The sequence below is a fragment of the Leptodactylus fuscus genome, chromosome 2, assembly GCF_031893055.1.
Source record: "Leptodactylus fuscus isolate aLepFus1 chromosome 2, aLepFus1.hap2, whole genome shotgun sequence".
NCBI lineage: Eukaryota > Metazoa > Chordata > Amphibia > Anura > Leptodactylidae > Leptodactylus > Leptodactylus fuscus.
The window spans coordinates 72154061-72181238 of NC_134266.1; the positions used below are offsets into that span (position 1 = coordinate 72154061).

The following is a 27178-nucleotide window of genomic DNA, read 5'->3' on the forward strand; positions in this document are numbered from 1 at the left end:
CACCCAACCTCACTGTCTGAATGCTTTCTTATAGCGGGCCTTCAACCCTCCACCAACTTCAGCTCTACAGTATATATCCTTCGAAAGGTGCTGCACCATTGACATTTTTTTCTCTACCACCCACAGTTACCAAGCAATAATTTCTGTTAATTTCAGCGCCCAATATACTAAATAGGTTCCCTACTGGTGGTAGGTGGTCCCAGGCTGTCTGCTACAGTTTAGGACTGCCCACCTGACAGTAGAGAGCCTATTTAGCATATTGGGTGCTGAAATTAACAGCATTGACAGCTCAGGAATGGTGGGTGCTGGAGAAAAAATTCCAAATGTGTTGACATCAGTGAAGAAGCACCTATTGAGAGATGCAAAAAGTTGGATTTGGTGGAGGTGGTCAAGGGTCCTCTTTAAAATAGCAACCTTGCACAGTTACTTGCTGTAATAAGAACTTGTTTGTTGCCTATAAGTAGTCACGGCATTATCTATGCTACATAGATTAATTGGGCCGTGCATCATGTATAGTAAGTAGATTTTCCTGGCGGTAGTTATTTTATTATTCTGACATTTTTTTAATTGGAAGCACAGTTCTAGATATTATTCTGGCGATGTAGCGAAGATTATTACAAAACTGCATTTCTCTCTTACAAACAGATAAATCTGTGGGGAACAGACAACATGAAAGAGACCTTGCTGTGTCCTTCAGGCTTTCATTCACTCCCAAATGAATATCCTGTGTGGTGAGAAAACAAGGATGTCCTCCAAGTAAAGCGAATCCTGTAAGTAGAATATAGAGATGGAAGATTATTTTTAAAACTGGAAAGTGAAGTGACTCAAAAGTGTTTTAGTAAAGCCAACGGCTTCCATGCAGAGATACCACCATGTACGTCAATCTATGCACAGACTCTACATAGCTGGACATATGGCAATGTCTCCCTATAGAAAAATCTGCTTGATAATATGTTTCATTCACTCTTACATTAGCCAGTTTATGAAAAATGTTTCAATAAAAGAATATATTACATATCTCACAACCAAATCTAAAGCAGATTCTTTTTATACCAGTAAATGAACTATAAATGGGGTTATATAGAATTAGAAAAAGGGATCCACTTTCTTTACACAAGTGAATGGGTTTGGGCTCACAGTCCATTGATGACACAACCCCTGTACCCGAATTATAGCACTTGGCTGAAATAAATGTGAGCGCCGTCCACTATCTGAAACACTTACAATCAACATGACTGTGGTCAGGCTGTATGTGTAATGGGGGAATTACACCAATACCCCCCACCCCCGTTTTCAGGATCAGTGGGGGGACTCCACTATGGGTAGAGGATAAATACTTTTCAGATCATAACCCTTTTAAGTGTGGTTCACACACAGTAGGATAAAATAGCCAGATTTATTGTCCTGCAACAGGCACTTTGATAGATCTGATACCTTAGTTAGACTTCCCAGTCTAACTTTGTACTGTCTAGAAGTTGGACAGGATTAATAAATATGGTCCAGAGTTTTGTGCAAACGCTACAAAACCGGAAAATTGAGGGGCTGGTAAAAAGATAATTTGTACTAAAGAATTGCATGTGTATTCCCATCTCCAAGATCGTATTTAATATTGTAGCTTAAAGTAACTGAAGTGCTTTATCCAATACATTGGTTTATTTATCTTGATGAGATGTTGTTAGGGAATAGCCAGATGATAATTCCCCAGAAGCTGCTGGTGAACCCTGGAGGAAGGGGCACAAGGGACAGTGAGCCCTAAGCTGAAGCCCCCAACTTTCCCTTCCTGTTGCCAGACCCTATCCTAGGTAATAGGCGACAACCACGAAGACAGTCCCTCCCTGAATACGTGAAACACAAAACGCAGACAAGACGAACAACAACAAAGGGAGGTCAGCTAGCCAGGGTTCGGTAACAGGAGAGCGATGCGGTGCCAATCAGAGTCCAAAAGAATTGTCAGTAGGGAAGCCAGAGGTCAAGGATAAGAATACAAGTAATATAACAGCAAGAAAAACCAGCAAGCAAAACGCAATAACCGGCACCAGTGTGACTGTGAGCCAAGACTAAATAGGGGAGGAAGAACCCGCCCTGAACTTCATAGGAAGGAAAGCTGTCAATCACAGGCAAGACAAAATCAAACCACTGAATGGACAGAGGGAACAAGGGCAGAAGACGGGTGTGGTGCAAATCCAATTACAGAACTAGAGCCGTGTTCACACAGTGCAACTAAAAACTTTAAGCAGATTATCAAACTGCACACGCCTCCTGCGCCGCAGCACGCGAGCAGAGGGTGGCGCAGAGGCCCGAACAGGCAGAGATGTTACAGATGTTGTTCATTTTGCCTCTTCAGTGTTTACAGCTTGTTGTCTAGGTTTCAGACCACCTCTCTAATCTAGCTTTAGTGGTTGGGCTGATGACATCAGCCCTGGTTCCTGGACATCTATATTTTCATTACTTATTTTCTCTCTGCAAATTGCTCTTGGTTGCTGAGCCCTAAAAAAAGATGTGCTTGGTCAGTGTCTCTGTTATTTCTGTATAATCCAAAGACAACTCTGCAGTTGAAAACAAACACATTGTTCAGGTTTTTGGGGAAAATAGAAAGGTATGTCTGCAAAGCTTGGACATTTACCTGTTTTCATTTGAGTGGAGATTTGTATTGTTCTAGATAAATCACAGTAGAAAACCCCTTTAGGCTAAGGACCCACATAGAGAAATGCAGAAAAAAAACAATGTGGAAAAAAATCCCATAACATTTTTTTCTGCAGCATTTTTTACAGAGCTTCACTCTGCAGACTTTTTGCTGTTATTATACCTATACCTATGTGGGCATTTTTGAAAGTATAGCTTTTCTACTGCTGATTTTTTTTTTAATGCAATGTGTGGATGGGATTAGCCAGAATCCCATTCCCATTGCGGGTACTGTACAATGCAGTGTTTCCCAAAGTGGGGGTTCAGTCTTAAGGTTGAGACTAGAGATGAGCGAACAGTGTTCTATCGAACTCATGTTCGATCGGATATTAGGCTGTTCGGCATGTTCGAATCGAATCGAACACCGCGTGGTAAAGTGCGCCATTACTCGATTCCCCTCCCACCTTCCCTGGCGCCTTTTTTGCTCCAATAACAGCGCAGGGTAGGTGGGACAGGAACTACGACACCGGTGACGTTGAAAAAAGTAGGCAAAACCCATTGGCTGCCGAAAACATGTGACCTCTAATTTAAAAGAACAGCGCCGCCCAGCTTCGCGTCATTCTGAGCTTGCAATTCACCGAGGACGGAGGTTTCCGTCCAGCTAGCTAGGGGTTAGATTCTGGGTAGGCAGGGACAGGCTAGGATAGGAAGGAGAAGACAACCAACAGCTCTTATAAGAGCTAAATTCCAGGGAGAAGCTTGTCAGTGTAACGTGGCACTGACGGGCTCAATCGCCGCAACCCAGCTTTCCCAGGATCCTGAATGGAATACACTGTCAGTGTATTCCCGTATACCCGATATATACCCCGATACCCGTTCCAACGGTGTGCCCCCCCACCTTCACCCCAGAAATACCCTGCAAGTCCCCTAGCAATAGAATTGGGGCTATATACACCCACAATTTTTACTACTGGTATACAGTGCCATTGTCTGACTGGGAATTCAAAGAATATATTGGGAATACAAATACCCTCATTTCTTGCTACTGCCATATAGTGCCAGTGTCTGACTGGGAATTCAAAGAATATATTGGGGTTACGTGCACCCACAATTTTTACTACTGGTATACAGTGCCATTGTCTGACTGGGAATTCAAAGAATATATTGGGAATACAAATACCCTCATTTCTTGCTACTGCCATATAGTGCCAGTGTCTGACTGGGAATTCAAAGAATATATTGGGGTTACGTGCACCCACAATTTTTACTACTGGTATACAGTGCCATTGTCTGACTGGGAATTCAAAGAATATATTGGGAATACAAATACCCTCATTTCTTGCTACTGCCATATAGTGCCAGTGTCTGACTGGGAATTCAAAGAATATATTGGGGTTACGTGCACCCACAATTTTTAATACTGGTATACAGTGCCATTGTCTGACTGGGAATTCAAAGAATATATTGGGGTTATAAATACCCTCATTTCTTGCTACTGCCATATAGTGCCAGTTTCTGACTGGTAATTCAAAGAATATATTGTGGTTACGTGCACCCACAATTTTTACTACTGGTATACAGTGCCATTGTCTGACTGGGAATTCAAAGAATATATTGGGAATACAAATACCCTCATTTCTTGCTACTGCCATATGGTGCCAGTGTCTGACTGGGAATTCAAAGAATATATTGGGGTTACGTGCACCCACAATTTTTACTACTGGTATACAGTGCCATTGTCTGACTGGGAATTCAAAGAATATATTGGGAATACAAATACCCTCATTTCTTGCTACTGCCATATAGTGCCAGTGTCTGACTGGGAATTCAAAGAATATATTGGGGTTACGTGCACCCACAATTTTTACTACTGGTATACAGTGCCATTGTCTGACTGGGAATTCAAAGAATATATTGGGGTTATAAATACCCTCATTTCTTGCTACTGCCATATAGTGCCAGTTTCTGACTGGTAATTCAAAGAATATATTGTGGTTACGTGCACCCACAATTTTTACTACTGGTATACAGTGCCATTGTCTGACTGGGAATTCAAAGAATATATTGGGAATACAAATACCCTCATTTCTTGCTACTGCCATATAGTGCCAGTGTCTGACTGGGAATTCAAAGAATATATTGGGGTTACGTGCACCCACAATTTTTACTACTGGTATACAGTGCCATTGTCTGACTGGGAATTCAAAGAATATATTGGGAATACAAATACCCTCATTTCTTGCTACTGCCATATAGTGCCAGTTTCTGACTGGTAATTCAAAGAATATATTGTGGTTACGTGCACCCACAATTTTTACTACTGGTATACAGTGCCATTGTCTGACTGGGAATTCAAAGAATATATTGGGAATACAAATACCCTCATTTCTTGCTACTGCCATATAGTGCCAGTGTCTGACTGGGAATTCAAAGAATATATTGGGGTTACGTGCACCCACAATTTTTACTACTGGTATACAGTGCCATTGTCTGACTGGGAATTCAAAGAATATATTGGGAATACAAATACCCTCATTTCTTGCTACTGCCATATAGTGCCAGTGTCTGACTGGGAATTCAAAGAATATATTGGGGTTACGTGCACCCACAATTTTTACTACTGGTATACAGTGCCATTGTCTGACTGGGAATTCAAAGAATATATTGGGAATACAAATACCCTCATTTCTTGCTACTGCCATATAGTGCCAGTGTCTGACTGGGAATTCAAAGAATATATTGGGGTTACGTGCACCCACAATTTTTACTACTGGTATACAGTGCCATTGTCTGACTGGGAATTCAAAGAATATATTGGGGTTATAAATACCCTCATTTCTTGCTACTGCCATATAGTGCCAGTTTCTGACTGGGAATTCAAAGAATATATTGTGGTTACGTGCACCCACAATTTTTACTACTGGTATACAGTGCCATTGTCTGACTGGGAATTCAAAGAATATATTGGGAATACAAATACCCTCATTTCTTGCTACTGCCATATAGTGCCAGTGTCTGACTGGGAATTCAAAGAATATATTGGGGTTACGTGCACCCACAATTTTTACTACTGGTATACAGTGCCATTGTCTGACTGGGAATTCAAAGAATATATTGGGAATACAAATACCCTCATTTCTTGCTACTGCCATATAGTGCCAGTGTCTGACTGGGAATTCAAAGAATATATTGGGGTTACGTGCACCCACAATTTTTACAACTGGTATACAGTGCCATTGTCTGACTGGGAATTCAAAGAATATATTGGGGTTATAAATACCCTCATTTCTTGCTACTGCCATATAGTGCCAGTTTCTGACTGGTAATTCAAAGAATATATTGGGGTTACGTGCACCCACAATTTTTACTACTGGTATACAGTGCCATTGTCTGACTGGGAATTCAAAGAATATATTGGGAATACAAATACCCTCATTTCTTGCTACTGCCATATAGTGCCAGTGTCTGACTGGGAATTCAAAGAATATATTGGGGTTACGTGCACCCACAATTTTTACTACTGGTATACAGTGCCATTGTCTGACTGGGAATTCAAAGAATATATTGGGAATACAAATACCCTCATTTCTTGCTACTGCCATATAGTGCCAGTGTCTGACTGGGAATTCAAAGAATATATTGGGGTTAAGTGCACCCACAATTTTTACTACTGGTATACAGTGCCATTGTCTGACTGGGAATTCAAAGAATATATTGGGAATACAAATACCCTCATTTCTTGCTACTGCCATATAGTGCCAGTGTCTGACTGGGAATTCAAAGAATATATTGGGGTTACGTGCACCCACAATTTTTACTACTGGTATACAGTGCCATTGTCTGACTGGGAATTCAAAGAATATATTGGGAATACAAATACCCTCATTTCTTGCTACTGCCATATAGTGCCAGTGTCTGACTGGTAATTCAAAGAATATATTGGGGTTACGTGCACCCACAATTTTTACTACTGGTATACAGTGCCATTGTCTGACTGGGAATTCAAAGAATATATTGGGAATACAAATACCCTCATTTCTTGCTACTGCCATATAGTGTCAGTGTCTGACTGGGAATTCAAAGAATATATTGGGGTTACGTGCACCCACAATTTTTACTACTGGTATACAGTGCCAATTTCTAACTAGGAATTCAAAATGCGCAAGGCTCCCGGAAAGGGACGTGGACGAGGCCGTGGGCGAGGTCGGGGGAATGGTTCTGGGGAGCAAGGTAGCAGTGAAGCCACAGGGCGTCCCAAGCCTACTCCTGTGGGGCAGCAAGCATTGCGCCACTCCACAGTGCCAGGGTTGCTTGCCACATTAACTAAACTGCAGGGTACAAACCTTAGTAGGCCCGAGAACCAGGAACAGGTCTTGCAATGGCTGTCAGAGAACGCTTACAGCACATTGTCCAGCAGCCAGTCAGACTCTGCCTCCTCTCCTCCTATTACCCAACAGTCTTGTCTTCCTTCCTCCCAAAATTCCGAAGCTTTACAGAACAATAACCCAAACTGTCCCTGCTCCCCAGAGCTGTTCTCCGCTCCTTTCATTGTCCCTCAACCTGCCTCTCCACGTCACGATTCCACGAACCTAACAGAGGAGCATCTGTGTCCAGATGCTCAAACACTAGAGTCTCCTCCATCTCCGTTCGATTTGGTGGTGGATGACCAGCAACCCACCCTCATCGACGATGATGTGACGCAGTTGCCGTCAGGGCATCCAGTTGACCGGCGCATTGTGCGGGAGGAGGAGATGAGACAGGAGTTGGAAGAGGAAGTGGTGGATGATGAGGACACTGACCCGACCTGGACAGGGGGGATGTCAAGCGGGGAAAGTAGTGTGGATGTTGAGGCAGGTGCAGCACCAAAAAGGGTAGCTAGAGGCAGAGGCAGAGGTCAGCAGCTTAGGCGAAGCCAGGCCACACCCGGAATCTCCCAAGATGTTCCAGTTCGTACCCAGCCCCGAAAAACTCCCACCTCGAGGGCACGTTTCTCGAAGGTGTGGAGTTTTTTCAAGGAATGCGCCGAGGACAGATATAGTGTTGTCTGCACAATTTGCCTCTCGAAATTGATTAGGGGCTCTGAGAAGAGCAACCTGTCCACCACTTCAATGCGCCGTCATTTGGAATCCAAGCACTGGAATCAGTGGCAGGCAGCAACGGCAGGACAAAGGCCGCCTGCCGTTCACGCCACTGCCACTGCCTCTGCCACTGCCTCTGCCTCTGCCACTGCCACTGCTGACTGTGCTGGCGATGCACTCCAGAGGACGAGCCAGGACACCACTTCATCTGCCTCCGCCACTTTGTTGACTTCTACCTCATCCTCCCCTGGTCCTGTCTTATCTCCTTCTCCTGCACCATCAAAGGCACCATCAGGCGTTTCTTTACAACAACCCACCATCTCTCAGACATTGGAGCGGCGGCAGAAATACACTGCTAACCACCCACACGCGCAAGCCTTGAACGCCAACATCGCTAAACTGCTGGCCCAGGAGATGTTGGCGTTCCGGCTTGTTGAAACTCCCGCCTTCCTGGACCTGATGGCAACTGCGGCACCTCGCTATGCCGTCCCTAGCCGTCACTACTTCTCCCGGTGTGCCGTCCCCGCCTTGCACCAGCACGTGTCACTCAACATCAGGCGGGCCCTTAGTTGCGCGCTTTGCACAAAGGTCCACTTGACCACCGACGCGTGGACAAGTGCATGCGGACAGGGACGCTACATTTCACTGACGGCACACTGGGTGAATGTAGTTGAGGCTGGGACTGCTTCCCAAACTGGCCCGGTGTACCTCGTCTCCCCGCCTAACATTCCTGGCAGGGACACGAGAAGAACACCCCCCTCCTCCTCCTCCTCTACCGCCTCCTCCTCCACCACCGCCTCCTCCTCCGCCACCGCCTCCTCCTCCGCTGTTAGATTGACCCCAGCTACGAGTTGGAAACGTTGCAGCACTGGCGTTGGTAGACGTCAGCAGGCTGTGCTGAAGCTGATCAGCTTGGGGGACAGACAGCACACTGCCTCCGAGGTGAGGGATGCCCTCCTCGATGAGACGGCAATATGGTTTGAGCCGCTGCACCTGGGCCCAAGCATGGTCGTTTGTGATAACGGCCGGAACCTGGTAGCAGCTCTGGAGCTTGCCGGACTCCAACATGTTCCATGCCTGGCCCACGTCTTCAACCTAGTGGTGCAACGTTTCCTAAAGAGCTACCCCAATGTTCCAGAGCTACTGGTGAAAGTGAGGCGCATGTGCGCCCACTTTCGCAAGTCGACAGTAGCCGCTGCTAGCTTAAAATCTCTCCAGCAACGCCTGCATGTGCCACAACACCGGCTTTTGTGCGACGTCCCCACACGCTGGAACTCAACGTTTCAGATGTTGAATAGAGTGGTTGAGCAGCAGAGACCTTTGATGGAATACCAGCTACAAAACCCTAGGGTGCCACAAAGTCAGCTGCCTCAGTTTCACATCCATGAGTGGCCATGGATGAGAGACCTTTGTGACATCCTACGGGTCTTTGAGGAGTCCACAAGGAGGGTGAGCTCTGAGGATGCGATGGTGAGCCTTACAATCCCGCTCTTGTGTGTTCTGAGAGAATCCCTGATTGACATCAGGGATAACGCAGATCACACAGAGGAGTTAGGGATAGCATCCGATCCGTCACAGCTGGAGAGTAGGTCCACACATCTGTCCGCTTCACTGCGTTTAATGGAGGAGGAGGAGGAGGAGGAGGAGGAAGAAGAGTTGTCCGATGATGTGATGGTGATACAGGAGGCTTCCGGGCAACTTCGAATCGTCCCATTGTTGCAGCGCGGATGGGTAGACATGGAGGATGAGGAGGAAATGGAGATTGAACTTTCCGGTGGGGCCAGAGGAGTCATGCCAACTAACACTGTGGCAGACATGGCTGAGTTCATGTTGGGGTGCTTTACAACCGACAAGCGTATTGTCAAAATCATGGAGGACAACCAGTACTGGATCTTTGCTATCCTTGACCCCCGGTATAAAAACAACATCTCGTCTTTTATTCCGGTAGAGGGGAGGGCCAATCGCATCAATGCTTGCCACAGGCAATTGGTGCAGAATATGATGGAGATGTTTCCAGCATGTGACGTTGGCGGCAGGGAGGGCAGTTCCTCCAGTAGGCAACCAAGTTCTCACCGGTCCACACAAACGAGGGGCACACTGTCTAAGGTCTGGGACACCTTGATGGCACCCCCTCGCCAAAGTGCCGCCACGGAGGGTCCTAGTGTCACCAGGCGTGAGAAGTATAGGCGCATGTTGCGGGAATACCTTTCCGACCGCAGCCCTGTCCTCTCCGACCCCTCTGCGCCCTACACGTATTGGGTGTCGAAGTTGGACCTGTGGCTTGAACTTGCCCTATATGCCTTGGAGGTGCTGTCCTGTCCTGCCGCCAGCGTCCTATCTGAGAGGGTGTTCAGTGCAGCCGGTGGCATCATCACTGACAAGCGCACCCGTCTGTCAGCTGAGAGTGCCGACCGGCTCACTTTGATAAAAATGAACCACCACTGGATAGAGCCTTCATTTTTGTGCCCACCTGTGTAAAGCACCCCAACATGAAACTCCATGTCTGTACTCAACCTCTCCAATTCCTCCGCATCCTCATACTCATCCACCATAAGCGTTGCACAATTCTGCTAATACTAGGCTCCCTCCAACATGATTTCCCCCAACTCTGCTGGTTAGAGGCTCCCTCCACCCTGATTTCCACCAACTCTGCTGGTTAGAGGCTCCCTCCACCCTGCTTTCCCACAACTCTGCTGGTTAGAGGCTCCCTCCACCATGAATTTGCCCAAACTGGGTTGGTTAGAGGCTCCCTCCACCATGAATTGGTCCAAACTGGGCTGGTTAGAGGCTCCCTCCACCATGAATTGGTCCAAACTGGGTTTTTTAGAGGCTCCCTCCACCATAAATTGGTCCAAACTGGGGTTTTTAGAGGCTCCCTCCACCATGAATTGGTCCAAACTGGGGTTTTTAGAGGCTCCCTCCACCATGAATTTGCCCAAACTGGGCTGTTTAGAGGCTCCCTCCACCATGAATTGGTCCAAACTGGGCTGGTTAGAGGCTCCCTCCACCATGAATTTCCCAAAACTTGGCTGTTTAGAGGCTCCCTCCACCATTAATTGGTCCAAACTTGGCTGTTTAGAGGCTCCCTCCACCATGAATTGGTCCAAACTGGGGTGGTTAGAGGCTCCCTCCACCATTAATTGGTCCAAACTGGGCTGGTTAGAGGCTCCCTCCACCATTAATTGGTCCAAACTGGGCTGGTTAGAGGCTCCCTCCACCATTAATTGGTCCAAACTGGGCTGGTTAGAGGCTCCCTCCACCATTAATTGGTCCAAACTGGGCTGGTTAGAGGCTCCCTCCACCATGAATTTGCCCAAACTGGGCTGGTTAGAGGCTCCCTCCACCATGAATTGGTCCAAACTGGGTTTTTTAGAGGCTCCCTCCACCATGAATTTGCCCAAACTGGGCTGTTTAGAGGCTCCCTCCACCATGAATTGGTCCAAACTGGGCTGGTTAGAGGTTCCCTCCACCATGAATTTCCCAAAACTTGGCTGTTTAGAGGCTCCCTCCACCATTAATTGGTCCAAACTTGGCTGTTTAGAGGCTCCCTCCACCATGAATTGGTCCAAACTGGGGTGGTTAGAGGCTCCCTCCACCATGAATTTGCCCAAACTGGGCTGTTTAGAGGCTCCCTCCACCATGAATTGGTCCAAACTGGGCTGGTTAGAGGCTCCCTCCACCATGAATTTCCCAAAACTTGGCTGTTTAGAGGCTCCCTCCACCATTAATTGGTCCAAACTGGGCTGGTTAGAGGCTCCCTCCACCATTAATTGGTCCAAACTGGGCTGGTTAGAGGCTCCCTCCACCATGAATTTGCCCAAACTGGGCTGGTTAGAGGCTCCCTCCACCATGAATTGGTCCAAACTGGGTTTTTTAGAGGCTCCCTCCACCATGAATTTGCCCAAACTGGGCTGTTTAGAGGCTCCCTCCACCATGAATTGGTCCAAACTGGGCTGGTTAGAGGCTCCCTCCACCATGAATTTCCCAAAACTTGGCTGTTTAGAGGCTCCCTCCACCATTAATTGGTCCAAACTTGGCTGTTTAGAGGCTCCCTCCACCATGAATTGGTCCAAACTGGGGTGGTTAGAGGCTCCCTCCACCATGAATTTGCCCAAACTGGGCTGTTTAGAGGCTCCCTCCACCATGAATTGGTCCAAACTGGGCTGGTTAGAGGCTCCCTCCACCATGAATTTCCCAAAACTTGGCTGTTTAGAGGCTCCCTCCACCATTAATTGGTCCAAACTGGGCTGGTTAGAGGCTCCCTCCACCATGAATTGGTCCAAACTGGGCTGGTTAGAGGCTCCCTCCACCATGAATTGGTCCAAACTGGGGTTTTTAGAGGCTCCCTCCACCATGAATTGGTCCAAACTTGGCTGTTTAGAGGCTCCCTCCACCATTAATTGGTCCAAACTGGGCTGGTTAGAGGCTCCCTCCACCATGAATTTGCCCAAACTGGGCTGGTTAGAGGCTCCCTCCACCATGAATTGGTCCAAACTGGGTTTTTTAGAGGCTCCCTCCACCATGAATTTGCCCAAACTGGGCTGGTTAGAGGCTCCCTCCACCATGAATTGGTCCAAACTGGGTTTTTTAGAGGCTCCCTCCACCATGAATTTGCCCACACTGGGCTGGTTAGAGGCTCCCTCCACCATGAATTGGTCCAAACTGGGGTTTTTAGAGGCTCCCTCCACCATGAATTTGCCCAAACTGGGGTGTTTAGAGGCTCCCTCCACCATGAATTTGCCCAAACTCTGCTGGTTAGAGGCTCAATCCACCCTGATTTTCAAAACAAATGTTGGTGCCAACCTCAACTTACTACAAGGGCCAAATTCACCGCTGGTGACAAGCTCTCCTCACTGCAAGTGCCAAATACACATGTTTCAAGGTGTTTTCCTACTGTCAGAGATGTGGTATTGAGTGTGTAAAGTGTGTAGTTGTTAGGCTGTGATGTTGGGGTAATAGAGGGTCTTTGGTGTGTTAGATGCCCCCAGACATGCTTCCCCTGCTGTCCCAGTGTCATTCCAGAGGTGTTGGCATCATTTCCTGGGGTGTCATAGTGGACTTGGTGACCCTCCAGACACGGATTTGGGTTTCCCCCTTAACGAGTATCTGTTCCCCATAGACTATAATGGGGTTCGAAACCCATTCGAACACACGAACATTGAGCGGCTGTTCGAATCGAATTTCGAACCTCGAACATTTTAGTGTTCGCTCATCTCTAGTTGAGACACACATTGCAGAAATGCAGCTTTTATTGTTCCAGATTGTGCTGCAGGTTTTTTTGAGCCAAAGACAGGAGTGGATTGAGCAGAGGGTAGAAGTATAAGAACTTCCTATATATTTCCCATTAGTTTTGTAGCTCAAAAAACACAGCAAAATCTGCTACAAAAAAAAGCTGCATTTCTGCAACATGGGGCCTCAGTCTAAAGCCAGTTGCAGACGACCATGCCGCAACCAGTCTGCCATGAATTAAAAGCATGGGCTGGATACAGAGATGTTCTTCATGTGCCGCCCATACACGGGCCATGTTTCTGTGACTCTGTTCATTAAATGAATAGGAGCTACGGAAGCATGTGCCGCAAAAGAGGACAGGAATAAGACCTGTTCTATATTTTGCAGCCCCGACTATCAGCCCGCACATAGGACCGTGTGTATGGGCCCATAGAAAAGAATAGGTCGGTGTGCCATCCGTGAAATACACGGATAACACACTGACCCACACCATGGTTGTCTGCAAGAGGCCTAAGGTCGGTTGTCCTATTTTGTGGCCCATGCTTCTGTCGCTCCTATTCATTTAATGAAAGGCTCTGCGGAAGCACAGTCCATGCACAGGTGGCACTTGTGGTCATCCCCGTGTCCCTCGTGTCCTGCCCGGGATTAATTCACAGCTGTCTGGTTGCAGTACAGTCATCTGCAACCAGCCTTAGTCTGTTTTAGAACCCTGGCCATATATTCATGTAGTGTCATCATGAAATGCAATGAGGTTAGGACACAGTAGGACACAGTAACCCTGGTTCTGTGCCAAATGGAATCATAGGCAGAATAAGTGACTACATATGATATCCCATTGCCATGACCATATGTCATACTAAAGATGCTGCAGCAATAAAACTTCCAGTCAAATTCTATGCAATATACACCTACATATATCTCACTATATGCCAGTCTATGGCAAAAAAATAACATGCTGCATTTTTGAAAACATTACATCTTCACAGTGTATTTCCTGCAATGTTTGATAACATCTCTTTTACTTTGCTGGGACTATAAAAGGTAGCATTTTCCCAAGCACTTATATGTTGAAAGGCAAAAATGCAAAACACAGTGGAAAAGCAGTAAAAACACTAGCATCAGTTGGTGCAAAGCTGCGGTGCAATGCCGAATCTCGGATCTGCTTTGACATTCCGTGCAGGGGACCTGATGGAAGCCTAATGCTTTTTTTTTTTTTTTTTTTTTTTTTTGCCTTTTTATGTTTTGTACTTCAGTGTATAAAATGTCCTACAATAATGTTTTTTTTATAAGATTTTAAATAACAGCGATCCTTTAGCTCGCATTACCTGTTTCAGTGGAAAGTCTAGTTCTGGTGCTTCTCTTCTCAAATATCATTGCAAGAGATTTACCCTGCAGTAATGGTAGGTACTAGAAATAGAAAAAAAAAATCATCATATAAAACATGCTGAGAACACAAAACAAGTATAGCTATATGATCACATTCCTAAACAAATTCAGCCGGTCAAGGACACACTTCGGGATTTTTTCTTACTTACAGTATGGAGATAAAAATGATCACTTGCTGCAACCAAGTTTAGTAAATCTCTTTTTTCCGCTTTGCATATTTTTCTGCAATATGTGGATGGGATTCGCTTATCTGTAGATGATAGCAGGCTCTTCCATTATAGTAAAGTAGATCAGTGTTAACCAGCCATCTATTGTATTGTGAGCAAATCCAACCCTGTTCAGACCAGTGCAGGAAATCATTGTTTTCCCCACTTTCCTTTAAGGTAATAACTTTGTTCTAGCCATAACTTTAAACTACAGGTAAGATTGGAATCTGTCTTGCTAAATCAGAAGGCTTCAAAGCTCTCAATAAAAATGGCCTTGCTGGTTGCTTAGGACAGAGTCGGATCCTGTTTTTGGGTTTATATATTTCTCTAAGAATAGTCAGACCTGGTTCACATCTGCATTCGGTATTTTGTTCGGGAAGTCGCATGGGGACCCCCCGGAACAAAATACCAAACGTGTTGACAAGTGGTGAGTAATGAAAGCACACAGACCCCATAAACTATAATGAGGTCCGTGTGTTTATAGTCTAGTCTATGGGGTCCATGTGCTTTCATAAGCTCAACGCTTGTCAATGCATTTGGTATTCTTTTTTAGCACACTGACCCATTGTTTTTTTTGGCCCATACACACACTTATGTAGTATCATGGGACTCTGAACCCAGGGCAAAGCTCAGGATGGGCCCTCTGTCTGTATATTTTACAACCCGGTCTCATTGAAGGAAGTGAAAAGGGCCATGAAGGATCCAGCACATGCACTCTTATGTGTATGTAGTCTAAGTATTTTGCACCAGAGGCCTAATACAAATAACGGTAAATGGCATGGGATACAGGTCCACGTTCACACATAACAGCTTTACTTTTTAACCACTTGCTGATCAATAGTCTGGAGGATGAGCAGGCATCTCTACAAGGATATTTTTGGACACCATTACAAATATGCAGCTGCACAGAGATGATGTCAGAGACAACTGGAATTCTCATAGAAAAGGTAGAAAATGATTATTACCCTCATTGCTTCTCTGTATACACAGAGTTCAATAAGTACTGTGTACTGTATATAATTCAGAAAGCAGCTATAATACTACCTGCTCCCATCCCATAGATACAAGGTATCCCGAATACCAGTGAAGAACACCCATGTCCATCCAATGAAGTCCATGCAGTGGCGTAACTACCGCTGAGGCAGCAGAGGCAGCTGCCACAGGGTCCGGCACGTCAGGGGGCCCGGGACCCCCGACGTCACAATTTTATTTATTTATTTTTTTACCTCTAGAAGCTCCCCCCCCCCCTCCCACCGGACGCTGGGGGGCGGAGACTTAAGTTCTGAAGAAGAAGCGGGGCCATGTTTAGTGGCGCCGCACAGTCAGCAAGCACACAGCCAGAGCCAGGTAAGCGCTGGGTCCCCAAACCCTCTCCTCACAGTGCTGTGCTGAATTGACTTGTTCTAGATATATAATGACACATTCGGCTCTGCTACGTGATGTTGCAGGGCCCAATGTGTCATGTGTGAATGCTCCCTTACATCATGTAGCAGAGCATACCCTCGGATCAGGATCCCTGCCCTGCCCCTATATATGTCTAGATCTAGAACTTCCAGACATTTATAGGGGCAGGGCAGGGATCCTGATCAGAGGGTCTGCTCTGCTACATGATGTAAGGTTGCATTCACACATGACACATTGGGCTCTGCAACATCACGTAGCAGAGCCGAATGTGTCATGTGATTGTTCATTATGGGCACTGAGTGGTGTGTGGACTCCTTGTAATATTATCTGGTAGGGCTTGTGATGGAACAAAGTGTTGAGTTGAGACCCTCTAATCAGGACCCCTGCCCTTCCCCTATATAACCTGTGGATTCCTGCCCTGCCCCTATATAACCTGTGGTCCACAGATTATATAGGGGAAGGGCAGGGGTCCTGATTAGAGGGTCTCAACTCAACACTTTGTTCCATCACAAGCCCTACCAGATAATATTACAAGGAGTCCACACACCACTCAGTGCCCATAATGAACAATCACATGACACATTCGGGCGGCGGTACGACGACTGGGGGGGGGGGGGGCGTTGGTACGACGGGGGGGGGGGGGGCATGTCAAAAGTTCGCCACGGGGCCCCGCCATTCCTAGTTACGCCACTGAGTCCATGAATAGCAGTGAATAATGAATGGGCAGTCACATCACCATTATAGAATTCATGAAGTTTAATGAGTTTATTGACCAGGCTCCATCTTTGTCAGTTTTGATGGACAAAGAAAGTGTAAATTTTTTTGATGGCCATTGAATGCAATGTGTTCTCAAAAAGAGAGAGGAGGAGCGACAGACATTGCAATAAGCCTTAACTACGGAAGACCCAGATCAGGTCTGCAGTAAGGCCCCTTGCAGACGACCGTCTGCCATTTCAGTGTGCCACCTAGGTTTTTCTCGGATAGCACACTGTTCCATTCATTTTAATCAGCCCACGCACATAACCGTGTATTGTCCTGTGTTCGGGCTGACAGTCTGGGCCGTAAAATTCAGGACAGCATTTTTGCTTTGAAATTGCAAGCATTTTCCCTATATAATGAAAAGGGGAATAAAAAGGCAGAGGAAAAACTCAATAAAAAACACTGAAAAAATTGTGTTTTTGCTACATTCTATGGAGAGTATTTTAGCTGCATTTCAATATGTAGGGGTTTGGGCTTAGGCCGAGTTTTAACTAGAGTAGCAGAGGTGCATTTTTATCTCCATATTGACTCTAGGTAAGTTCAGCGACTGTTGTATGTGGACGAATTGTGCTGAAAAGATGCAAAAAAAGTCATTAAATCTGTCAGTATTTTCGTTTACAGCATAACACCTGTTATAAACCACTTTCGTAAATTTATATATCTTGTTACAGAAATAGGTTTTCTTCTTCACTCATCAGGCGGTTACTTTCTTCATATTAGTTTACACTTTTCTATTCTGTGCGATTTTAGCACTGCTAGGTTGTAGATAAGAGGCTGCTAGTACACAGAAAGAGGCAATAAATCCATTAACTAGCCAGCAGGAGAATCCTACTCACCCTCTCCCTGCTCCATAGAGTTGTATTTGTGAGACTGAATACAGAGATGGTTATAATGTAAACAAGCAGTCAGATTGAAGGTAAGGAACAGAAGAACAGCTTAGGAGAAGAAAACAGATCTCCTTAATTGATATATTACAAAGTTTCTTATAGTCACATGCACTATTCAGGGGCGTAACTACCGTGGTAGCAGCGGTAGCAGCTGCCACAGGGCCTGGGACAATAGGGGGCCCGGCGGCAGCCGCTACAATTTTTTTTTTTTTCATTTAATAGGCCGTTACCTGATGGAGTAACTTCAGCAGGTAATGGGCCCTATTTACTTATATATCCTGGTTCCTGGAGCCTGGATCGGTAAATAAGTCTGCAGGCCCGCGAACTCCACTATCACTTTTCATATCTATGAGTATAATGATCGGAGGGCTAGGAGAGGTGAGGGAACATAAAAAACACTGTTACTTATCTCTCCTGGGCTCCAGAAGGCTTCAGGCCTACTTGGCGACGTCACATGCATTGGGGCTTGTGTCCTTATGCATTTTTTCCATCATTGAAGATGGCCAACATCAGCAGGGAGTGTGCCGGAGCCAGGGAGAGGTAAGTAACAGTGTTTTTTATGTTTGTATCTTCACCTGGGTCTCCAATTATTATACTTTGGGTCTGGAAAGCTCAAAAGTTCTCCGCCATTCCTAGTTATGCCACCGGCAATATTAATTTATGTTTATGTTGCAGTTTTTTAGCCACAGTCAGAAGTGGATCCAGCTGGATGAAGAAGTATAAGGGTGGGCTCTTTCAAAACCAAATTATGTTCAAACTGACAACAGACAGGACTCGCATCCTACACTCACAGATTCAGCTAATGTATATTCACATGTTAGGTCAATCACAACATACTTGTGTCACAATCGTGCGGAGAACACGCCCAATTAAAGTCAAAGGATCATTGAAAAAACTGACTGTATGCAAGAGCCATGAGTGTTCAGTCTGTCTTTCACGGATGGTTGCTAGGAAACACTGAAATAAGTTTAATTTTTTTTCTACCAGCTGAAAACACTGATTCAAATTGATGTTGCTTGATCAGAAAAAAGCAGGACAGACTTGGAAGGAAAACACATTCAACACTGGTGTACAGACTCAGTTTTTCTCTCAATAAACTGTGACCTTTTTTGCAACGCTAGTGCGAAACCAACCCAACGCTATGTTAACAACTGCGACTCTCTCCAAAAAGAAAAAAAAAAGAATCTGTAAAAAAACAGACACAAATGGACATGATCCATTTCACAGTACCTGCAAAGTGGGTGGGATTCTGGCTAATCCCTTCCACATATTGCAAAAAAAAATTGCAGCGGAAATTCTGTGTTTTCAAAAACACTTCAGAAAAACTGGAAACGGCTTGTTTAAAAACCCATTCATTTCAGAGGTGTACGCGTTGAGTCTTTCCGCCGAGTATCCATTCTTTAGAACGAAGACCAAAGTGAGACTTGCAGAACTTTGTGTCCGTACAAAAAATAAGGATACGAAGCGGACCACCTCAGAACCGTTTTTTTTTTTTTTTAAACATTGAGGTCTATGGAAAGGTGGATTACAAACGGATTACAATGGATAGTGATCTGTTTGAGATCATTTTGCAATCCATTTTTCCTGCTGTGCATGCTCAGAATAAAGAAGGAAAAAGAAAAAAAAAATGGATGCAAACGGTCTGTTTTTTTGACGGACGCCCATTGACTATCCGTCTAAAAGAAAGAGTCGGGTATCCGATGTGTAACTGTTTGCAATCCATTTTGTACAAAACCATTTTTTATTTTTAGACAGTTTGCAAGCGGATGGATACCAGGTGAAAGTGTGAACAAAGCACAAGTTATACTTAGGACGAGTTATACTCATGAAAAAATTATTTATACAATATTCTTACATAAGCAAAAAAATATTGGTAAGCACAAAAGCATAAAACTACTCTCTGTGCACAAAATATACAAGGCACTAAGCATCACAAATCAACATTAGTAAGATAACAATGAACCGGAAGCAGCCACACACCAAGAGGTTACTGTACCATAACATGTGATTCTTATAAAGAAAAAAACCCTGATTTTCGTAGCATTTAGCATAAAATATTTGCAAAAGCTACATGTCAAAACTATAAAAATATAAAACTTGTTCCAACCTGAAATTTTATTTCCTTAATCATTCAAAGACAGTACAAACGTGGTGCTGATAAGGACAAGAAGGAATGGCTGAATTAAGCGATGAGACCTCAATTTACAGAATTCTCAGGTGTTCTCACAGTATCCTCGTAGCTTATATTGATGGCCAAAAATCGCTTCTAAACCACTTATATGCTGTTGCAGATCTGGTTGGTCACATACTGCCTATATCTTCCTTGTAAAACTTTTATTCCATGTGCATATAATGTACTTTGTGCACTGGGGCCATCCATGCTGGAGAACTCAATTTTTTTTTGGTTGTTGTCACCCAATGCCAGCCTGAAAACAGAAAGACTGTCATGTCCTATGGATAGCAATGTGCAGCAACCACATACGAAAATGGCAATCCAGAAGGGGTGGCTCAGTTGCATAAGGAATAAAAAGCTGGATTTCTCAGCAGCAAGACTGCCTTTAACACCAACAACTCCAAAAACAGCCAAGGTGGTTTAGAAGTGACTTGTCATCTGCTGACCTGACTGACATACAAGCAGGTGACCCAGCACTCAACCCCAGCCAAATCTTTACAATTTCAACATCACCATGTATTACTAAATTGCAAACTGATGATGACTCTTGGATCACATTGTAGGATTGTCCCATGTCACAGTCTGGGTTACTGACCCTGACTGTTCTTCATATCTCAAAGAAATGATAATATAAAAGAATCATGCAATTTGTCCAACTTCAGATATTTAATACAAAAATAATGTAAACTGAATTTGGGAAACTAAAGAGATTACCAGTGTGCAATGTAAGAGTATTACTAATACTAGTATATCATATGCTGAGGTGTTACAAAAATGAGACAAGCTTACAAATAAATCTAAAATTATTTCATGTATGTTTAGTGTATACTTATTGCTATTCGGCCTATTGCTCTCATCCGTCATGGAATCAAAACAATGCGCGGAAATGCCAATAGAATGATTGATACAGATGGGGACTCTGAGACTGCATGTACATGTAAGACATAGGTTGGAAGCTTTCTTCTGTCTTGCTTGTTTACTTTTCTATGTTTACTTTTCTAATGGAAGAAAAAGTCCTGCAGGTTAGACTTTGGGTATGTTCAAACCTTTTCCGCTGTGTGACTTTTCACTGTGGTTCGCCACGACGGGATGCCGATGCAGTGCATCAGCATCCCGTCACGAGATCCCGCTCCTGATTAGGCCTAAATGAATGGGCCTAATCGGGAGTGAGTCTCATGCCGTGGACGCTGTGGCTGAGTCAGCCGCGGAATCTGCGGGAAGATAGGGCATGTCGCTTCTTTTTCCTGCTAGCTGAAAAAAAAAATCAGGAAAAAAAGTGAGCGGCTCCCATTGAAGTGAATAGGAGCCTTTTTTGCAGATGGATTTTGAGGCGGATTCAACATCCAATTGTAATTTTATTTCTAAGAATACAAGTGACTGCCAATGGATGTTATAACTATATAGCAACTGTTATCAATTGATATGCAATTGATGTCATAAACGTTTAAGAGCGCTTCTAAGATCTTAATAAAAAGAATATTGCATTATGTACAATGAGAGAGACCTTAGAGACAATTTTTGAAAAAATTCTATACATTTTGTATAACAATATAGTTGTTATTAAACATAAAACTTTACATGAAGAAAGGTCAATGTTAGAAGATGTTCATCATTCACTTCTCACCTCTCCTTTTTGTTTTATTCTTTGCTTCAAATCCGCTGACACCCACAGGAAATGTTTTATTTCTTCAGCATTGTAGTTTTTCAGTGTTAACAGATCACGACCTTTTAATTGTAGTTTGCTGGTAGACGATCTATAAATGGGGAACATTCAGGGGTCACAGAGATGCACTTACAGTGATATTGTAACACATTGCTGGCCAAGTGCCAAGGTATTATATAAATGATCACCCCACCAGACATAGCTTTTAGAGGACACTAAGATGGAAAAGAGAAATTTTTTTGGATTTAGCCATACCACAAACGTCACCATGTCCCCATTGACCCCACTTATTCCCAGGGATGAACCTTCCCCTTTTCGCCGCCCGAGGCGGCCGACAGAAAGCCGCCCCGAAAGCGCAGCTCCAGCGGCCTCCCCAATCCTCCGCTCGGTGCTAAGCCAGTCCAGGACAGCTTGTCCTGGACTGGCTTAGGTAAGCAAAAATGACGCCCTCCCTGGGGCCCTGCTTATTCCTAACTAGTGCCCTTCTAATCAAAAACAGAAATTATGCCCTTCAATGCATAATGCAAAGTTGAAATGTTTCCTTAGTTCCCACAAGACATTATTATGTCCCCTAAGTGACCCCACACAGTATAATGTTTCTAAATAAAAAAAAGAGTCCCAATCCAGTATATTGTCACCATTGTGGCCCCACACAATGCAATGTCCCCTCTGTTGCCCCACTCAGTATTATGCTCCCTTATTGGCTCACTGCTCCCCATATAGTATAATTAGCCTTAGTGGCCTTCACACAATATAATGCCCCCTTAGTGGTCTATCATACATAATAATTTTTCCCCATCACAGGTTCAGGCTCGATTGTGAAAATAAAACTATTAACACTTTATATACTTTAACATATTTTGAAAGCATTCTTAGGCCATATTCACACAACCATGCCTATGATAATCAAGGACCGCACTCCACCCTATTATTTGAGGGTTGGTCATGGTTGATTGTGAAAAATTTTTCAACTTTTATTTTTTCATTTTCTATAATTTTATGTCTCCCTGTCCATGAAAAACAGATGTCATCCTTTTTTTTTCATGGATCCATTGACTTGCATTGATGGGATTTGTCAGTGATGCATCTGCATCAGTAAAAAAAAGTGAACGTACTTCTGTTTCTTTTTTCTATTGTGCAACAATAAACCATAAAAAAACAACGGGTGTCTGAATAAGGACATTGAAATGAATGATACATATACTATCTGTGAAAACTGAGGATGAAATACTACCTAAACAATTCTGTGTACATAATGTTTTTCACACCTGCCTAGAACTTTTGCATAATACTTTAGTTTTCAACGTCTTGATGTAAACAATGACAGTAGGCAGACAGTATATTTGTATGTAAGTAAAAGAGAATTTCTTTTTTTGCTTTTATTGTAAAACGCCTGACTGAGCATTAAGCCTTCAGACATGGACTGAACATGAGGACACAGTGTGCACAGTGTTTGGCAAGCAGCAGGAATTTGCTACTGCTACTATAGGTTTAAGATGAAGATAAAACAGGATTGCACATTCTTTGTTGACACAGTGTGACACTGTGTTGACTTACACAGCACATGACAAATTATACTATTTCAGTTTGACTTGGGAGAATTGCGTTAGTATAAAGTAAGCAGGTATTTACCTTTACCATTAACGTCTTGTCTAATCAAATGGTTGATTTTATGCTTTATGTTATGTGAATTACATTATACAAAAGGAGTGTAACACTATAATAAAATCACAAAAGTCTGAGAGCCCACATGGCGTAAATGTCACGTTTTTCCTGCAGTGGAAAAGCCACGAAAACATCCGTAGTGTTTTACAGTCACTGCAAAATGCAGCGAGTCCCATCCACACATTGCAGAAACATACGCACAGCTGAAATGCTGCGATTTCCAAAACCATCAAGGATTGGGAAATCGCAGCATGTCAATTACACCTATGGAAACACTGGTGGTTTCCCTATAGGTATAATGGAAGTATAAAGTCCACAGAGGAAACCTCTGTAGACTTTCTGTGATAAGTACTGTGGGAAAACCCGCGAAGAGTGGCAATGTGGTTTTTCCCACAGCGTTTTTTGCTGCAGCCTGCTAAGTGGGGCCTTAGCCTAAAAAAAACTAAATAAACCAAGACAGATAGTTATGAAGAATTTCCTGCTAATACGTTAGATTACAACAATGAGTTGCAGATTAAGGTTAAGGACCAACGTTGTGGAATGCAGCTTTTTTGGTGCACATTTTTCTACATTTTTTTTAGCCAAATCCAGGAGTGGATTGAGCAGAAGGTAGAAATTTAAGAACTTCCTATATATTTCCCATTCCTATTGTAGCCAATCTTGCCATTGGCTCTGCTAGTAAACTGAGTTTATACATTGTAACTACTCAGAGAGAATTGGGAAGTTTTTCATGAATGACATTTGGATTGGACTATTTACTAAGCAATGACCCAAATTATTTTTATTTTAGTGGGTTACTGCACTACTGTAAAGATCAGGCATTGTCGCTCAAGTGTGCAATGTAGTGTATGAGTATTGTACAAGCAGGAAGAGGAAGATGGTGACCAGACACCAACACTAAATGCTTGGTTGCTGAGGGCATATTTATGCATGGAAGATTTGGTAAGCAATAGCAAACATGGATACAGACACAGCTGTTAAAAAATATGATCATTGTCCCAATTTCAAACACAATGGAAGCAAAGACAAAAATAAAACATAACTTGTAAGCAGATAAAAAGATGCCACAAGAAACAATAAAGCAAAATATATAAACAATACCACATGTATCAAATCAATGGAATAGTGGAGCACAGTGAGTATATATCCATTATATGGCTGTTATAGGAAATAACAAGAATGGCCTTACCAAAATTGTAGGGAAAGACCTCCTTGAAGCATAGGAATGCTCTACCAGTATAGGGGAGCCATCTGAGGATAGAAATGCTCACCCTATCAGGCCCTTTAAACGCTGGCCCTGACCCACATAATGTACAGTCCCAAAGATGCCCTCACTATTGTCCTAGTACAACCCTATGCGTACGTTGTCCCGGAACTGGAGATTCCATTCCAGAAAGCACCAAAAATCGTCAGAGAGAAAAGTACTACACGGTCCTAGTGTGACTCTAGCGTAAGTTAAATAAGACTGTCGCTAGGTTCACACCTGAGTTTGGCTTTCCATTATTTGGGTATGCTTGGGGACCTGAGAAATGAAAACCTAATATTCTTAAAAAGCAGTTACCTGCAGAAACCTATGGACCCCATTGACTATAATGGAGTTCCCGGAAAATGGGAAGTGAAAAGTCCTGCTCTCCACATTTTTAAAGTGGTATGGGGGACTGCATGCCCTTAGTAGGTTTATAAAGTGACCAGACAGGATGTTGCCCCACATGTCGATAGTTTAATTATATTAAAGTGTTCATAGAAAAACTTCACTTTTGCAAAACATAGTTACAACGTTCCACTGTTTCAGTGTACAAAAATCCTGAATACTTTTGTAGGTACACTGTCTTTCTAATCGCATGCTGCCCAATAATTAATACGTTCCCCTCGCTAGTGGAAAATGACAGATGAAGGACAATGAATGATGGATATCCCTGCCAGTCTCCAATGCTGGTATTCACTGGATAACTATAGAACGTAGCATTATAATATTGTAATATTTAGCCTTGATACAACTGTAAGTGCTAAACCATCAGACCATTGTATTTACCCTTGGTTACCAATAACCTCTAGATAATGGACTCAGACTTACAATGAATGATCTTGTACGGCAATGTCATTGTTGCTACCCATAATGCTATACTATTTATGCACTCTCCAGATCTTGTGAGTTATCTAACTAGAAAAGATTACTTCCTTGTTAACATGGATACATGGATTATTGCCAGTACTAATCTATTCCCGCTCTGGTGTTAACTGCGCCTTACTTAACAGGTTCTGGCCTGGCGTAGGTTTACTATATTACGCACAACAGTTTTCTGGCATGAGTTGTAAATTTGTTGGAGAGAGGTAAAAAGTGGCAGAACTATTCCTATTAAGCTTATCTTGTTAAACACCAATTATTAAGGCAGGATGTGGGTGCATCAGGAGACCCCACACGTCTGTGTGACAATGTTTCTCATCTACTAGTAATGGCTTAGTGAGGCACATTCAACCCATTATACAAAAAGGGGCCAAGGCACCACCAAATATTTTTTTAAAATTCTTTATTGTGGATGTTGAAACTTCACTGCTATATGCTTTTGTTGTCTAAATATCCAGGAAAAATCCACGGCCAAGTTAGCACTTGGCCTTTCATGGTCCCTTTGTTACCTATTTAGATACTTATCTCTAATCTATATTACGGAAACTTCCTTTAGACCAGAGCTACACTGTGGCCTTAGGTACAGCTCAGCTACTGATTGATTTTCACTATTGAGTGATAGTTGGCATACAAGCTTACACACAACTCAATACATTCATTTACACAGCAGCTGTAACATAATAGCCACAAAAAAGCAACAATGTAGCCATAGGCTTCGACTGAATTATATTAACAAAAAATGGTGTGCAGTGTTGCAAAAAAAGACTCTGATACAAACAAATATCCCTAAAATAGTATGTTAACATAATAACTTACTGTAAATGGCGAACAAAGGACCTGTTGCTTTGTCCCCAGGCAGCGCTGAGCATGGTCCTCAGGTGGTATAGCATTTTATGTTACCTGTAGGATGTTCAGTCTCATACAAAGTCGTATGTGCTGTAAATGTGGGAAGCTGGTTGATGTATTTATAAAAGACTGCAGTGATTTCCCAATTGATCAAAGGGTCACCTTACTGCTGCACTATGGGTAAAAGCTGTATGCACAGTCCGGTTAGCATTGTGTAATATTTGTCTTCTTTGGAATAGTCTGGAATGGATTTTACATTTAAAATACTGTAACTCAAGTTTCAGGGATTCCGGTCTGTTTATGTTAAATGTTTTTAGCAATACCACTTTGTCATTCCCACCAATGATGTGTAAAAATATGGATTGATACTGTCATAGTAGAAAGCAGGATCAGAAGAGGTCCACTCTCAGGGTTTGCCCTGTCAGGGAGTTGCATGTAGAAAATATGCGGGATATTACAATACCTCATTTTACTAAAACCTCATCCACATGCTTCAGAAAGAAACAGGCAGCAGGAACTGGACACAAATGTACAGCATGTCAATTTATACGCCATAGTGTACTGTAGATTTCAGAGTGAATACTGCACCAGATCTGCATGAGCTGTCTGTTTTGTCTCTTGAGGTTAAAAAAAGAATGAATTTGGGTGACTTACCAAATTGTATAGTTGTAGACATTACTATTTTTATGCTTAGTCAGCATGTGGCTACATATGTAAAATTTAATATGGTAGGAGATGAGGTGGAGAGTATCTTTATAGTTAATTTATCCATATTTGAGTATGATCATAGGACACCATGTGCCAACACAAGATACATACCATAATGTTCCACATAAACATACATGTTTGAACTAGGCAAGCATGCATGTTTACTGCCAGACACCTCTAACACCAGTTAAATCCCAGCAGAATCCTGAATTAAATATGTGAAAATCCAACATGACTGTCTGTCTTCAAACTGTAGACATACAACAAACTGCTGAGTTGTCCCCATAATAGATTGTTTCAAGCCAAGAATTCGACTCATATGTATCAAAAGGGAATGTCCGCCATTCTAACCATTTTTTTTGTCCCAGTGCATCCGAGGCCTAGTTTACATCAGCGTTTGTGTTACTGTTCAGGGAAACTGCTTGAG

General features: G+C 43.5%; 1 protein-coding gene across 1 annotated transcript in view; it reads right to left on the reverse strand.

Moving 5' to 3' along the window:
• OTC (ornithine transcarbamylase) overlaps positions 1–15701 on the reverse strand; it is a 38316-nt gene extending 22615 nt beyond the window's left edge. Inside the window, exons 1-3 of the mRNA XM_075263978.1 lie at positions 15566–15701; positions 14255–14336; positions 681–768 (exon numbers count right to left, since the gene is read on the reverse strand). Of these exons, the coding sequence (XP_075120079.1) occupies positions 681–768; positions 14255–14336; positions 15566–15625 (230 nt within the window). The 5' untranslated portion in view covers positions 15626–15701. The remainder of the gene's footprint in view (positions 1–680; positions 769–14254; positions 14337–15565) is intronic.
• Between the last annotated feature and the right edge of the window lie 11477 nt (positions 15702–27178).